The 18421-nt window shown below is 34.5% G+C and overlaps 1 protein-coding gene across 2 annotated transcripts in view; it reads right to left on the reverse strand.

Annotated features, from left to right (window-relative positions):
- Positions 1-1948: 1948 nt before the first annotated feature.
- AGPS (alkylglycerone phosphate synthase) overlaps positions 1949-18421 on the reverse strand; it is a 127757-nt gene continuing 111284 nt past the window's right edge. For both annotated transcript variants that reach the window (XM_057745956.1, XM_057745957.1), the window contains exon 20: positions 1949-3980. In XM_057745956.1, the coding sequence (XP_057601939.1) occupies positions 3859-3980 (122 nt within the window). In that variant the 3' untranslated portion in view covers positions 1949-3858. The remainder of the gene's footprint in view (positions 3981-18421) is intronic.

The raw sequence follows: 18421 nt of genomic DNA on the forward strand, positions 1-18421 counted from the left end.
TCCTTAATAAAATTATAAAAATTAATTTTGTTCTCAAATCAGTGGAAATATGAAGATGAAAAACTAAAATTGAAAGACAAACCCAGATGCAAACAGAAGAAGAAACAGCTTCACACTCCCTTTGAAGAAAAAACAATCTCTTAGACCCAGGTCCATTTTATTAATAATATAAGTTTCTATAATCTGTTGACATAACAGGCAGTTTTTACAGTTAAAATTTCACACTAAAGACAAACACTGTTTGGTTTAGGGAGCTGAAAGCTGAGTAACTTACATCCTTCAAGTCACACACTGTATTTCAATAGTTTAAAACAATCTTTTACACTTTCTGGATTTCAGCATCAATGTACTATATGAAATTAATAACAATTAAATATATATACCACAGTTGGCTCATCTGGGAACGTGAAGCCTTGAGCAAAGGCAAGCTTCCAGAACGCGTAAAGCCAAAGGTGATTCTGGATTCTTCAATCCTAACCTGGCACTTGTTATTTTCGGCTTTCCTCCCACCATGAGTTAAACCTTAATTAAAATTGACATTGCTAAAGATTAAGTGGTAACAAAAAGCTATCAAAGCTGTCCTTAACACCTGTCTCAGTGCTTCTTAAAATGCAGATATGCTTTCCACAGAATTCCACCTTGGCTGCTTCAAGCACCAGAATGTGCAGTTTGTGCATCAATGTATAAGTGTTTGTGTTCTACATTTACACAGACTAGATCCTCAACCAAACTCAGCCCATTTGAACAGCTGAGGTTACAGGCTTCAGCTTGGGACCACAGGGCTTCTCTGATCAGCTACAGTTAAGAGGTTGTAGCTATAAAAGAATATGACAACGGAAAATCTCTGAAGCCAACATGCGAAAGTCATTTTCAAAAATACAAGCTAGGACTTAGCAGTTACTAAGAAAATATTCTGAAAAAGAGGTTTTTTGCAACCATCTGTATCTGGTTTAATACACACACTGATGGAAGTTCATCCTTCACTGCATTTTTGTTTTCCAAAATACATCAACACAGCTATGTATACTAGAATGCTTCCAGCTTCATAAATAGCTTTTAAGTGATAGTACTATAATTTGGAAGCATTTAGGAAGAAAACTCCCAATTCCTCAAAAGAGGAAAGAATTTAATCCTCTCTCTTTGTGGTAAAACATTGGGCACAATAAACATGTGGCTTCTTCAACTCGTACTAAATTAAAAGAGCTCACGTTCCTTAGCATAAGACTAATAAAACTCACTTATACACTGTAAAGTGCACCAAACTTTAAGGCAACTGTTTCTCTAAGGGTCAATAAAGCCTGTTCATACTGAGTCTAGTATTCAATGCCATTTCTCACTAGCAGCAAGTTCCCATTCCCACTAAAACGTCAACCCAAATGTGACATCAAATAAAATATTAGAAATATGACTAATTTAAGATAAGTCAGTGTTATGCAGTAGTGAAAACCAAATAGGCTACATAAACAAACTTATTCAAGCCTCACATAAACAACGTTCCCCTGGCTTTAACTTTTGTGAAGCCATTTTCAGATATTTCAGAAACAGGAGGCAAGGTTTTCAGTGCTTCTGCGTATATTCAAGAACTCCGTTCTCCACAGACACTAAGTATATGCTGAGGCACCTCTCAGAAGCGGGAGTGTGGAAGTGGGGAAAGGTTTTCTGATTTACTAAATGAGAGTGAAACAGTACTTATGAGTGCTCATGTGTTTCAAAATGATCCCTGTAGAAATGATTCTAACTACAAAATGTAGTCATTACTATAAAATCAAGGTTGGGGAGTCATGCATGCATGGGAGAAGAAAAACAAAAGCATAAAATCACTAATTTCTATAAGGTTCATGTAGAATAGTGAACCTCAACAATTTCAGGTGTTGTATTTCCTAATTCTGAGGTTGTTGAAATCTGAACTCCCTGGGAAAGAATGTTATAACAATCACGTGCAAAGGAATGGATCTGCTTATGAATCTGTAAGTTTTATTTCTAAAAAATTACTCAGAAACATGTATACACTCCAGTGAGATGTTAGTACCGTATTAAATTTTACATTTTGATCAGTTAGAGAAATTACCTTCATGAATAGATTCATTTTATAAAGCTGAGATTTTTACAATTCTAGAAGCAAGTGTAATTTCCTCATCAAGTATCCAACTATATCAAATATCAAGGACGTGAAGCAAAGATCTGCTGGAAATTTTATAATTAGAAATAAATCATCAATGAAGAGAGGCAGCTTCTAATAAATAAATATTTAGTTTTTGTTGTTAAACTAATGTTTCATTTTGATTTGCTTACAGATTTTAAGTTTATTAGTTTGAGGCCAATTTTGTTGAAAATTATAATTTTGAAGTCTTAAAAATATCATTTTGTCAGTCAATTTTAGATTTTCACTTTTCTGGTTAAGGCTACTACTTCAGATATAAAAGGTATCAAACTGCCCAAAAATACTCTGGAGCTGTTGCTACATAGACAGACAGTGTGTCCTTTTAAAGGATCGTCTGCATTTTGACTTACATTAGCTGATCAAATATTAATTAAAAAAAATTATCAAAAGTTAGGTATTGCATCAAGAAAAGAATCCATCTCAAAATGTGAATCATGAACCTTGACAGACAGTGATTCAAAGTAATCATTTCATTTATTTTAATATCCAGATTTGAATGTAAAAATGTTTGCTAAATGTGGTTAATGTTCTCCCTATTGTTTAAGAAATACGGTATTTCGAACTTTTGATTATGGTATGTGTATTAATACATTACTTTTTTTAAAATTTAGGTTAAACCAGTAATTGAAAAAAGTCATTAAACCATTATTAAGAACTAAATTGAAATTTTACTTTTATATGGAAGTTTATCATGTTGTTTGGGTTAATTTTTTTAAAAAAAGGTTTTTTGTCATCGAAACTGTTGAGGTTTTCAAATTCAGTAGCTGAATGATGACTGTGTTTCTTTAGCCAAAACAATTCTTTGAACTGGAGACATTCGGTGAAAGGAGTCTTCCTTCTTCTGTTCCTGTTGCAGCTTCTTCTGCATCTCAGCAACAATGATGTGAAATGAGAAACATCAGGACTCTAAGTTGAATAAAGCCATTCCTTTCATGGATACGGAAACCTGTTCTTCACGTACAACGAGCGATAAGTCAGCTTTTCTTATAACACATTATGAATGAATTAGGATATAACAGTATGTTATCTCAGTGATACAAATACAACTCATACCTCAGTAGAAATAGAAACATGGAGAACAAAAACATGTCCCTTGACAGAATAAATCATACTAATGATGTAAGGTTTTATAACTGTATACTAATTTGAAACAAAAATGTAGGCCAAGCACCTTACCAAACTGAAGGCATCCTGAACAAGAGGTGGCTTATATTCTTTCACGGGTGTTCTCTCTTAATGGCCTACTCACACTAGAATGCACTCTTAAAAAAAGCATACATGTACATCACTCCTCAGTGCAATCCTTCCCTAGATAGTTGCTTCCCAGAAATGTTCTTTTAAAAAAGAGGCTAGAGAAACAACAGATGACACCAAAATCTGCCTTTGTTCCCAAGAATACAAAACAGCCGGCAGCATCTTCTTCTGAAATAACAACTGGCAGCCTTGTGCTGCCTGACTGAAATTTGAAATGACAACCAGTTGGCTGTAAACTGATGCACCTACAATGAGAGAGATTTAGGAATACCATCTGTCAATCCATAGATGTAGAAACAAAACAAACTACAGAATGAAACAAACATTTTAAACCAACAAACAAATGTAGCTGAAATAAAGTCCATGATATATTTGATTACTGGTATAACCATAGTTAAAGACTTAAAAAAAAAGTGACATTTTTCTTAACAATAGTAATGGATTTATAAAAGGTTTCTGTTTCCAAAGATGTTATTGGGGTCCACGTATTCCTTGACAGACTTCAGCATCCCAAAGCCGACATCAGAGATACTTTCCTTTAGCCATTGCTTCCGTAACTTGCCCACTGGAAAAACAAAATCAAAAATGCTTCAATATACACTATGATGCTGGGAACCAATCAATCTTGTGACCATGAATGAACAAACACTGTGTGATAAATGCTTTTATTCAAAAATGAGAAATGTTTTGCTTTATTTGATTTATTGAGCCCACCAGACTATCAAGCTCATTAAGCCCAGTGTATTCCCAGGGGAAGCCTGTGCTCCACAGTGTCTCCTTTCTCTGTAAACTATAAAATGGAGATGAAGGAAGCTTGGACTGAGATTATGGCCCATTTTACAAATAACAAAATGAGAAAAACATGCATTTCAAAGGAACCCACCTCCTGTCTTTACCAAAACATGACGAAGTTTCAGAGAAAATAAAGTTAACTAAAGAAAACATATCCAGATGAATCTGTTGGGTATACTATAGCAAAAATGACAAGATATATATCCGGAAAATATTTTGAGAACAAAAGCTTTTAAAAAAATTGAGAAAATCTGAACTTTGGGCTTAAGAAAAAATCTGGTTATGAAGCTTACCATTTGCATTTTCTTTTCACATGACTTTAAAATAAACTTGCATGTTCAAACAATGGTTATTTTCTTCCTATTGTTTTTCTAGAATTGAGTTTTTTTAGGCACTAAATAAATCAAATACCTAAACCACCTTATATTTAATTATCTGCTTTTACACACTACATAATGTTCCCCTTCATGGTTTCTAAATCTTGCTAATTTACTCTGAGAATAGTGAATATAATGGTTCGCAGCATAAATTATATTTTAAAAAGCACTCAATGAAAAACAACCTTTTCTAAGTAGAACTTTTGAAAGAAATGATATGTTCTTAATCTATAAAAGAATTCTAACATGTCAACTTGCTTTGGCATTAAAAAGCAAAGCAGGATGCTGACTTCTCTGTGGCAAAATGGATAAATCTTATTTACAGGTAGGATTATTTGTGGTTAGTACTCTTCCGATGTATTATTGTAATAACTGAATTCAAATGGTCATTTTCCACAAATGTTCATTAATGATCCAAAGTCATCAACAGTGATCTAATTGGCCAACTAAAATGGGAAACCTTCTTTCATTAAAGTATTCAGCCTGTCATTCTAAAACGCACTCCCATTTATCAGGCTGCAGTGATACACCATAGCATCTGCCTTTTGGAAATCTTAAATACCATTTTAAGCTCAACTCAAACCATCTTTTGTGTCCAGTTCTCCAGGAAACCATCAATTGTCATTAAAATAATAAACAGCTTGACATTCTCAGAAAGCAAAATATTTCTACTTGGCTTCTAGAAATAAAAAAGCATTGCTAGTGTTAGGATGAGGAAAAATGCTCTATAGCAGGGAAATAAAAGTTAAATTCAAAAGAAAAATTCTGTTTAAAAGAACTCTAAAACTAGAAGCCAAACAGTAGAAATTCCTATTCGTGCAATCTCCACCACCTAAAAGATGTTCTATCAGGTAGGTCCTCCTACTATCTCCCTAAGGGGACCACCACCACAATGCCTCAGTCTTAGTTTTCTCATCTGCAAAGGGAGTAGAATTTACAGAATCTTTTCACCTCAAATATCCTACAATTTTAGCACTTAAACAAAGTTACAAATCAGTTATTTCCGGACTTGCTCCAAGGTATTAAAAACAAAAACAAAAACAAAAACAAAAACACTACTCTGTGAGTGGTACAAGTGGCATTATTATAAGCTACCGACACTGAGGCAACTCAAGAGAGTGGGGTGAAAAGCAGTCAGTGCCAGTCTCCACTGTTATCTGTAATATAGTTTCACTGAATGTGTCCTGTGGTTATGGATGTAATTGTCCTGAAAAGACTGCAAACAACTGCTCCAACAAGATGGAGCACATTAGAACCTCAGCAGGATGCCCAACAGCTAGCCTGTCTGCCTGGTTTTACACCTCTAGTAATAGTGCAATTCCACAAGGAACTGAACCATCATCTGAGAAGCCACCCAACAGCCATTGCATATTTAATGAAGTCGCTCACCAAGTACTGGAAAACAGAAGGTGCTTGGAGTGCATCATTAGTTCTGTCAGAAGGATAATTTACACATCTATCTTGTCAAATTTTCTATGGTTTATACTTTTACAATAATCAATCTAACATACATTTGATTAGTGAACTAGAAAGTAAAAAAAAAAAAGGCAGTACAGGCAGCATAGCTGTGGCCCCTCATAAACATATTTGATAAAATAATTTAACCCCTTGATGGCCTGATGGCAGAGGTCTGTGAGCTTCTTCAGTCAGTAATAACAGAATTTGAAATGAGGACAGAAATCACGATTTATGCAATTAAACAGACCAGAAGTCTTTTTAGATTTGCTTAATAATTTAAGTCAATTACATTACAGGATAAATGTACAAAGAGAGTTTAAGTAAAAATGCTTAATGAGTGTTTATAATGAGAGATTATTGGAAATAGCCTTCATAAAATTCACAAATTCTTCACAAAAGGTTCTAGAGAACCTTCTCTGGCTGCCTCAGATGAATAGATAAATTAAAAAAAACAACAATGAAGAACGAAAAGGCCCTGATTCCAAAGAGGGGAACACACTTCAAAGAAGACTTTTATTCTAAGAGCTAAACAACAGCAATAATAATGCCATTTGTACAATCTTTCTAAAACGGCACTGCTAGCCGTTTTAGAAAGTAGCTGATTATACTGATTTGGACATGTGTAATACACATGTATGCACAACTATATAGTAGCTGCGTAAACATCTGTAGACTCATTTTCAGAAAAGGAAGAAGTGATACTCTGCCCTTTATGTAGCATGCCATACTAAAAGGGAGAATGCATGAATGAAAACAGCAAATAACAGGTGGACAAAGACTACTTCAACATTCTGTGTATGTATAGTTATCCACAAAAAGGCACGTGTACCTTCATACCACATGAAGCTTATTCCTCTTTGCAGGCCTGAATTGTCTGATGTGGGATATTTATGGCTACTGACTCAACTACATTCCTTTGACATCTGATACTCTACAAGTATAAACCTAGCTTGAGAGCCAATACTAGAGCTACAAAAAGCCAAATCCACCATTTCGGAAAATAAGAAAGGGACCTTGTACTTCACAATTCACATTTTTTCTACATATTCAATGCTCAAAATACTTAAGTCAGGTATTTAAGAGTCTCAGACATATTTTTAAAGGTACAAAAAATCACAGGCCAGCCAAATACTAAGCATTACAGAGAACTAATGGGAGGAAATTCTTTTTCTGTTTAAATTAAAAGTGGAGTTCACTTTTTTACAATTTAATTTCTTATCCTGTATATACAGACAGAATAAAATAAGTATCAATACTTTGGTTTTTTTCCCACAATATAAGTACATTTAAAAATTATACTTTTGGAACAGAGACAATAGAAGCTTTCAGGGAAAACAGAAGCTTTTTGAAATCACAGGCTCAATAGTCCCCTTTGGATGCTAACAGCTCCAAGAAAGAAAACATTTTGTGGGAAGATCAATAGCAAAGAATGAACAGACATGTATACGAGGGGAATGGGTAATGAGAGTCTTGTGTGTGGAAAACGTGGACATGGTGGCTAGCCTAGCCACCAAAAATTATCTGGAACTAATCTTTGTGGTCTAACGGACTGAAAACTTCGCTGAAACTACCAAATAATCTCATCTTAAAAGGGACACATCTAGGGTCGGCTAGCCAGAATTCTTTTTAGCTAAATTAAAAACTTTTTGAACTATGAGTTTGATTATAAGGCTGAAAAGATTTATTATATACTTATTTAAAAAACAAATTATAAAATGGGCTGTACCTTTAGAAGATTACTGAAACTAAAGCTCAGAAGTAGAATTTAGCCAAAGTTAAAAGCACCTAACCATTATTAAAACAATGGTATTTTGAAAATTCTAGTTTGAGCACCCTGGGTACCTTTTTAACACTATTCTACAGGTCAAATTTAAAAAAGAAAATCTAGACTAAGCTGTTTGTATGAGTGATCTGAGCATCGACTTTGTATTTCAAGATTTAATTAATCTTGTGAGGAACTAGTGCTAAAGGGACACCAACCTTTTGATAGGTGAAGTTCTGGCCCCATGAAACGTGTTCTGTATTGATGAGAACAGAGAAGGGCAATGCATCATTTCCACTCTTTGGGGTATCTGGTGATCTGCCTATGATGATGTTTCTTTGGAAGGGAGTGGCATGGAGTAGAGCGTTCAACCTGAAAAGAGGATTTAGCTGTCCATTTGTTTGTGCTATAAGGCATTTGCATGTGTGTGTGTGGTTTTGGTGGAGGTACATGCTGAGGTCAACGGATATCCAACTGAAGAATACGCTAATATCCAGCTTTTAAAGAACATGAGATTGGACTATGACTAGGAGTCTAATTTAATGCTTAGTGGATACTTAAAAGTCATGTTTGATTTATTAAGTCATCTGATTTATTTTCTACTACTAATGAAACTTTTGATATCAAGATGAAAAATTCATAGATATCATGGACTTTAACAAAGCAATTAAAATCTGGTATTATAAGGTTTTTCTCTTATTAAATATTTTTAAATGTCAGTTTTCTTAATGCTAAGGTTGTATCTGTGCAGTTTATATAGCAGCTCTAAGATCTTACAGATCCTTGAATAGGTCTTTAGAGATTATGAAACAGAAAAGAAGTCTGAATTACCAAGATGATAACAGATCACAAGAGCCGGATTCAATTTGTCTTCAGAATACAATCAAGGGCTAATTCTGCTATACGTCCCCAAAAGATGGTTTGACACGTCCAAATAAACCAAGTGGCAATACATGTAATGCCTATACAACAGAGCTGAGAGCAAGTAAACAGGCCAAATAACCACGAAATAGATAAGGACAGAAAAGCAGAGAAAACACCAGATGCTCCTTGAAGACTAGGGCCATGTTTTACTCATTTCTATAGTCCTATTGCCTACTACAGTGTATGCCACACAGTAAGAATTCAAAAAATGTTAGTTAAGAAATAAATATTGAGCCACAGTTATCTATAAGCCATTTTAGATAACAGGCAGGGATGCAAATATCCAGGGAAAGCAAACTGGATTTCCTTAATTTCCTTTGGTTTTATCTGCCTTGCATTCCCTATATTCTGACAATATTTCTTGGATATACTCAGAGCTATTTTACATTAGCTAAGATAGGAGAAGGTATGTCACAGAACCTAACTCTCTTTTCCTCCAAATCTCTAGGAGTCTTTGGACTATATCAACAGTTCTCAACAGAGGCAATTTTGCACCCCAGGGGACATTTAGCAATGTCTAGAGACTTTTTTGGTTGTCATAACTGGGGCGATGTTACCAGCATCTAGTGGGTAGAGGTCAGGGATGCTGCTAAACATACTGTAATGCATAGGACACCCCACACAACAAAGAATTTAGCCAAAAACGTCAACAATGCCAAGACCAAGAAATCTTGGACTATATGTTTCCAAAGGTCTATCTCCTAGCAGCCCAAACAATTTCCATAAAAGCAACATATCTTTACTGCCACAGCATATCTTTACTCCTAGGAGCCCAAAACAATTTCCATAAAAGCAACATATCTTTTCTGGATTAGCAGTGAATGGCTTTTCCTATTGCAAGGTTACCTTGTTCTAAATTTGAGGCTACTGATCAAACTGAAAGACATTCTGGAAAAAATGATAGACAGAAGTTATACTCTGAGAAAACCTGCCATTAATGACAAATGCTAGTTTCGGAACTTAACTTCTAAAAGACTTGAATCTAATGGCTACTGAAAAAAACTTTTAAGTCATATTTTTGGGCCATTTACGCAGCCAATGTGTGAAAATGTATATGAAATAAAGCTTCACAGCGTTGTCCAAGAGAACTTTCTGTGTCAACAGAAACGTTCTATATCTGTACTGTTTAACATAGTAGTCCCTAGCCACATGTGGATATTAAGCACTTGAAAGGTGGCAAATGAGGAAATAATTTTCATTTTAATTAATTAAAATTTAAATAGCCACAAGTACCTTAGTGGTTTCTGTGTTAGACAACACAGAACATTAAAAATTAACTTTACCGGACTTCCTAGGTGGCACAATGGTTAAGAATCTGCTTGCCAATGCAGGGGACATGGGTTCGAGCCCTGCTCTGGGAAGATTCCACATGCCATGGAGCAACTAAGCCCGTGTGCCACAACTATTGAGCCTGTGCTCTAGAGCCCGTGAGTTGCAACTATTGAAGCCCACATGCCTAGAGCCCATGCTCTGCAGCAAGAGAAGCCACTACAATGAGGAGCCCGCACACCACAATGAAGAGTAGCCCCCGCTTGCAGCAACTAGAGAACTTCGTGTGCATCAATGAAGACCCAACACAGCCAATAAATAAATAAAATAAATAAATTTATGAAAAAAAAAATTAACTTTACCTAAAGTTACTTTTAACAGATTTTACACTTGAAAATATTTATTAGGATTGTTTGCTAATCTCCTGAAACTAACTATAAAAAGTTAATTATTCTGTAACAATATAATAACGTAGTAGAGGTATTCTGAGAATAACATCTAGTACTTAAAAGAGTCTTGGTCATAAAATTGCTAGGGAGAAAAAGTTCTCTTTAGAGATCCAAAGAGAAGTGGTATTATCCAAGCCACTTATTCTTTCCTAGTGGCTGAGAAAACACATCTGAAGCTGGAAGCTACTACAGGTATACATAGGATAAGGTAAGAGATGGCAAGCATAATGTTGTCCCTGCCCTAATCTGGGACTGTGCATCTATAATTGCAAGCATAGGAAGGCGCAGGGATCAATATATTCTTACAACAGATTTTCTATCCGCTCTCAAATCTATGACATAGATTTGAGAGCGGACATATCCTATGACATAGCTGAAATAGTTGAATGTTCAACTACATCACGGATTAAATTGGCTTTTACACTCTGGTCTTAGAATCTCACTATTTACAACATTGCTTCAGTGGAAAAATATTATAATCAACTTCTAAGTTTTGTAAGAAAAAGCCAATCACAAAGAAAAAACTGAAGGAAAAAAATTAAAGAGCAAAACAAACTTTCTGCTATCTTATGGTAATCTGACAAAGATTCAATACTGAAAAGGCTATACTCATCAAAAGACCAAAATCACAACTAGCATGTTGACACTGATATAGTCAAGATACAAAACATTTCCATCCTCACAAGGATCCCTGTATTGCCTATTTATAGTCATCCCCTCTCCATACCCAACTCTTAGAAACCACTAATCTGTTCTCCATTTCTCTAATTTTGTCTTTTCAAAAATGTTATAGTAATACTATCACACAGAATGCAATCTTTTGGGATTGGCTTTTTCTCACTCAGCATAATTTCCTGGCGATTCATCCAAGTTGCTGCATGTGTTAATGGTTCATTTCCTCTTACTGCTGAGTAGTATTCCACAGCATACATGTACCACAGTTTGTTTAGCTATTTAATGGTTGAAGGACATCTGAGCTGACTCCAGTTTTGGGCTACTATTAGTAAATCTTCTCTGAATATCCATGTACAGGTTTATGTTTTCAATTCTCTGGTATAAATGCCCAAGAGTATAACTGTTGGGTTGAATGGTAGTTACATGTTTGATTTTATAAGAAACTGCCAACTGTTTTTACAGAATGACTATACCATGTTACATTCCAACCAGTAATGTATGATTCATCTAGTTTCTCTACATCCTTGCCAGCATTTGACACTGCCACTATTTTTTAATTTTGGCTTTCTGATAGGAGTATAGTGGTTTCTCTTGTGGTTTTAATTTGCATTTCCCTAATGGTTATCAATGTTGAACATCTTTTCATATAATTATTTGTCAACTGTATATACTCTTCAGTGAAATGATTCTTCATGTCTTTTGTCCATTTTCTAACTGAACTGTTTGTATTTTACTATTGAGTTTTGAGAGTTCTTTATATATTATATAGGTCTTTTGTTGGTTATGTGGTTTGCACATATTTTCTCTTACTCTGTAGCCTACCTTTTCATCCTCTTAACAGAGTCCTTCAAACAGCATTTTTAATTTTGATGAGATCGTTTATCAATTTTTCCTGAAATTGATTGCGCTTCTGGTGAAGAGTCTAAGAACCCTTTGCATAACTCTAGATCTTAAATATTTTCTCCTGGTTTTTTTTCTGAAAGTTTTATTATTTTGTTTTACATTTAAGTCTATTATCTATGTTGAGTTAATTTTGGTATAAAGTGTGAGGTTCAGGTCAAGTTTCCTTTTTTTTCTTTTTAACCTATGAATGTCCAATTGTTCCTGTATCATTTGTTGAAAAAGCTATATACTTCCTCGATTGCATTGCTTTATACCTTTGTCAAAATCGGTTGGACATATTCGTGTGGGTCTATTTCTGAGTTCTCTATTCTGTTCCATTGATCAATATGTCACTCTTCTAATACCACACAGTCTTGATGACTGTATAAGCCCTGAAATCAGGTAAAATGATTCCTATGACTCTGCTCTTCTTTTTTCAAAATTGTTTGAGCCATCTAGTTCCTTTGTCTTACCATATAAATTTTAGAATACTCTTTTCTATATCTACTAAAAATCCTTCTGAAATTCTGATAGAAATTGTATTAAATAGGTAGATCAATCTAGGGAGAACTGACATCTTTATACTATGTACAGTTTCCTAGCAATCCATGAACCCATCTCTCCATTTATTTAGGTCTTTGATTTTTTTCATCAGCATTCTGTAATTTTCAGAACACTGATCCTGTATATATTTTGTTAGATTTATGCCTAAGCATGTACATATTTTGTTAGATTTAAATGTCTTCCTTGAAGCAAATGTGAATGGTAGCGCGTTTTAAATCTCAGCTTCTATATGCTTATCGTTAATATACAGAAATGCAATTGATCTTGGTGTGTGCGCTTATATTTTGCAATCTTGCTGATTTTGTTTTTGTAAACTTTTTTTATTTTCTACAAAGACAATCATATCATCTATAAATAGTGATAGGTTTATTCATCCTTTACCATCTGTATATCTCTTATTTCACACTGTAGGTTTTTAACAAAGCTGATCTTTTGCTCATTATTTTAAGTAGTCTCTTTTTACTTTTAAAATTCCTGATACTATTGGATTATGTTAAGACCACAAAAACTGCTAAGAGCAGCTACCCCATAATTATTCTGTGAACAATAGGAAATAATTTTGATTAAGTAAAGACATCAATATTTAAACTAAGACTGGTTATATTTAATCAAAGTTTTTTACTTCCTGACAAGGACTTAAGTATAATTTTAGCAAATGAACAGCTTAAAAACTTAAGTCATAAACTGAAATTAAATATGTGGCTGACATAAACCCTGCTGTTTAAACTGACCAGCTCGTCAGTTACAAAAACAAGCACTATGAAGATTAAGTTAAGCAGGCTTTATATTTCCTATAGCCTCCAGTTCCAGACTACATCTGTTTTCTTTGATACACAAAACCAGAGTTTAAATAGCTCCATTTATCACAGCATGATTGTAGGCAGACAAACCAGCCTGTCTGTTTCCAGATAGTGAAAGCAACTGTTATTAATCACAATTACAGGCCAAACCCTCTAAGAGAAATTGCATCAATATTCTCCCAACCCCCAGCCCTTATACTCTTGAACTCAAAAATAGTACTGAGAATGTCACGACACTGCCTGAAGGTTAGTAACTAAAGATGCTACTATGAGGTCGCCTTGAGTTTTAAGTTCAGGATTCAAATTAAGGAAAATCTTTTCTACATATATAAAAACCAATCTTTCAAGAGCTCTATTATTGATTAACTTTAGAAGGATAATTAAACCCACTCTATTTAAAATTTATATGGAAAGATTTCTTCTTTATGAAACTATACTGAATAGCACAGGATATTTGAAATTTACAAATTAGATGACAGACTTTAAGTAGAGTAGCATTTATGAAAAAAGACATTTTTTATAGCAAATTTTGTAGCCAATAGTGTGAAGAAAATTTATTGCTCTTTCATATAGATTGTAACAGAACCTCCTATAGAGTGAGACTAACTGCAAGTTATAGATGAAAATGTTAAAACAATTGTTAAATTATATTCCTTGAATATATGGGTCTTTTTCAAATAAACTGTAACCCTTTCTTCATTGGTTAGAGTAAGGGGTTAAGGATACAAACCAGTGTTTCACTTGGTGTTCTCCACTGCTTTTATTTTTTTAAAAGGCTACTGTTTTTTAAGCACCTACTATAACCAGGACACTTTTGATGCTTTACATTATCACATTTTGAGACTTTACACATTTTGATGCTTTACATTACCACACGTAAGTCTTACAATAATCTGAGATAGATACTATTTGCATTTTGCAGATGAGAAAACTGAAGCTCAGAGAAGTTATTTCCCTAAGGTCACACAGCCAGTTAAATGCAGAGCCAACAGTCAAATGCAGATTTAATTCCAAAGCCTATGATTCCCCCCTCTGTTTGTAAGTCTCTCAAACTTGTATTTGTTTTAAGACAAAGTTTAAATGGAATCTTACATACATAATGAATCTATGGAAGAACACTAAAATGGCTGGTGTTGGGCAGTTGTAGAGAAATGCACATTATTTTACCCTACTTTTCCCACTGAATAACTGACTCTGCTAATACACATTCTCAGAAATATTATGGAATAAATTAAGTCTTTCCATGATTAAACATGACCGTATATTCAAACAAGGTCTGATTATTAAACGTTTGATGCTAAATTAGCAAGGAGACTAATGTCATTTTAACATGAAAAATTCAGAGATGTTTGAGAATTTGCAAAATTGCCCAAAATTCTGTGAGCACTTGGGTACTTAACTACTCACATAACATATTCATTGAGCATCTACTTCTATGTAGAACAGCCAGTCACTGTTCCAGGAAGTGGGGAACACAGTGACAGATAAGATACAGTCAGTAACCTCACTGAACTTATTTAAATGAGGAACATATAAACTACATAAGAGAATAGGGAAGATAACTCTAAGAAGGTAACATTTTTAACAAAGATCTAAATGACAGGGAAAGTGAGCCATGCAAACATCTGGGGGGAAAAGCAAGAGAAAGAATATCAGAAGAAGAAGAACCAAATAGCAAAGTCCTGAAGTGGGAAGAGGGTTGATATGTCCGAGAAATAGCCAGAAGGTCACTACTGCTAGAGGGAAAAAGAAATAAGAGATGAAGACAGAGAGATAAACACACAGTGTACATCCTTGAAGAACCTGATAAGGATTTTGGATTTAATCTGAATGTGAGGAGAAAATACTGAGTTTTAAAAAGATTACTTGGGCAAGCAAGAGAAATGACAGCAGGGGAACAGGAGTGGAGGTGGACAGACCAGGTAAGAGGCTACCGCAGTTGTCCCAGTAAGAAAAAACAGTGATTTGAACTAGGATGCTGGTGGTGATGCCTTCTGGAATTTGGGAGTCATCAGCATAAGGATGGAGCTTTAAGTCCTGGGACTGAAGTAATCATTGAGGGAGTGAGGGAACACGGAGGAACAAACTGGCTCTAGGCTGAGCCCTAGAGCACGCGAGTGTTTAGCCGTTTAGAAGAAGACAAGCTAGCAAAGGGAAAGCATTTTCATTTTACCAGCTCAAATGAAATACATTTTTTGTTTCTAAGCCATAGAGGAATCCAAGTGGTTTAGAATTTATTTCCACACAGTCATATTTTTGACTGCAGGAAAATAAAAATATGAGAAATGTGATAGAAATAAAAGATTCCTACTTAAATGAGGCAGAACCTCTCAATAAATAATATGCAATCAAGTCTTGCTACATTCAAGTTAATAATTTCTAAAATTAAATTATTTCATCAACCTTGGAGTCGTCAACAAATAAAGGCTTTTAAGCCTAGAACCTGAAAATGCACATAAATTATACAAGGAGTTTTATTGCAACATGATCTGACCTGCATTTGTTTTATTATCTGATACTGCTAACATGTTAGAAACCTATAATCAGAAAGTATAAAAACAACCAGAAAGTCAAACTGACTTACGTGCACGAACTGAGAAAACAATGAAATATCTTTGATGAGGAAATCAAGATGCTGATGCATTTTTATTTTAAAATCTAAAGCAGGACAAGCAACTAACTTAGAGTCAAAATGAAAGAAACAGAGGTTTTATATTTTAAAAGAGAAACAGTAACGTTTAGTATTTCTTCTCACATACTTTTAAAATCACGTATCTCTTTTCAAAGGCTTTCAATTTCAATCCTTTTAGCTTTTGGCCTATTTTCACTATTTTAGGTTCTTAAGTCAGAGGACAAGGACCCTGAAGCAGTAGGACTTGAGTTCAAATTCTAATTGTGGCCCAGAGATAAACTATGGTCAACTAATCTATCACAAAGGTGGCAAGGATATACAATGGAGAAAAGGCAGCCTCTTCAATAAGTGGTGCTGGGAAAACTGGACAGCTACATGTAAAAGAATGAAATTAGAACACTCCCTATCACCATACACAAAAATAAACTCAAAATGGATCAAAGACCTCAATGTAAGGCCAGACACTATAAAACTCCTAGCGGAAAACATAGAACACTCTTTGACATAAATCACAGCAAGATCTTTTTTGATCCACCCCCTTGAGTAATGGAAAGAAAAACAAAAATAAATAAGTGGGACCTCATCAAACTTCAAAGCTTCTGCACAGCAAAGGAAACTATGAGCAAGATGAAAAGACAACCCTCAGAATGGGAGAAAGTATCTGCAAATGAATCAACAGACAAAGGATTAATCTCCAAAATATATAAACAGTTCATCCAGCTCAATATCAAAAAAACAAACAACCTAATCAAAAAATGGGCAGAAGACCTAAATAGGCATTTCTCCAAAGAAGACATACGGATGGCCAAGAGACACATGAAAAGCTGCTCAACATCACTAATTATTAGAGAAATGCAAATCAAAACTACAACGAGGTATCACCTCACACCAGTTAGAATGGGCATTGTCAGAAAATCTACAAACAGTAAATGCTGGAGAGGGTGTGGAGAGAAGGGAACGCTCATTGCACTGTTGGTGGGAATGTAAATTGATACAGCCACTATGGAGAACAGGATGGAGGTTCCTTGAAAAACTAAAAATAGAGTTACCATAAGACCCAGCAATCCCACTACTGGGCATATACTCAGAGAACACCATAGTTCACAAAGACACATGCACTCCAGTGTTCACTGCAGCACTATTTACAATAGCTAGGACATGGAAGCAACCTAAGTGTCCATCAACAGATGAATGGATAAAGAAGATGTACATACATACAATGGAATATTACTCAGCTGTAAAAAGGAATGAAACTGGGACATCTGTAGAGATATGGATGGACCTAGAGACTGTCATACAGAATGAAGTGAGTCAGAAAGAGAAAAACAAATATCGTATATTAACACATATATGCAGAATATAGAAAAATGGTACACATCAACCAGTTTGCAAGGCAGAAATAGAGATACAGATGTAGAGAACAAACATATGGACACCAAGTGGGGAAAGTGGGGAGGGTTGGGGGGAATGAACTGGGAGATTAGGACTGCCATATATACATTACTAATAAGAAAAAAAATACCAAATTGTATACTCTAAATATATGCAGTTTATTGTATGTTAACTGTATCTCAATAAAAGTTCTTAAAAAAAAATTCAAATTGTGGCATTAACAATTATTGCTGATACTTTTGAGTAAGTTACTGTACACTCAGAGCTTTAATATATCTTCATCTGAAAGACAGGAACAGTATCTATTCCACAGCATTTTGATTAGGATTAAAGGACGCTGTCATGCAGAGCACCTAGCAAATATTTACAGCTTTATAAATGTTAATTCCTTTCCCTATTTTATCTCTCTTCTGTTTGATGTTTTAACATCTATAGCATTTACGTGTTTATTAAAGTCACCTTTTGAGTGCTTTTCAAAGAAAAGGGGAGACTCTTATCTTGGTTAAAATATGATATCATAATCCTACTGGTTATGATCAGCAGCCTTTTGAAATGCTACAATAATTTTACTTTACTGGACTGTAAGATCCTTCGAGGGAAAGGACTACCATTCTTTGAAATCCTGTTGCCTAGTGGACCAGTAATATTTATAATGTGGAAAACATATTATTCAACAATATTAAAAAGCATTAGGTATACTTGGTATCAAAAATATCCCAGGAGCTATTTATATTTTTTGCTTTGGAATCAAGAATTGAATAATCGTGATTGTTTGGTTAATTAAGGTTTACATCTTTCCAACTATTTTTTAAGTTAATTTCTATCTGTGTTTACTGAATAATAAAACAGATTATTAACCATAGCTTTCACAAATAATAAAGTCTAAGTCTCAAATAAATTTGTACTAGAATTATTTAACTATTATTTTTAATTTGTATTTTCTTTTCTCTGTAATGACAGCTTCACACACATATATTATTTCAAGTATGTTTATGCAGGTTCTGTTGGAGCTTACTAAGAAGCTCTCAGT

Source organism: Hippopotamus amphibius, chromosome 8, assembly GCF_030028045.1.
Source record: "Hippopotamus amphibius kiboko isolate mHipAmp2 chromosome 8, mHipAmp2.hap2, whole genome shotgun sequence".
Taxonomy (NCBI): Eukaryota; Metazoa; Chordata; class Mammalia; order Artiodactyla; family Hippopotamidae; genus Hippopotamus; species Hippopotamus amphibius.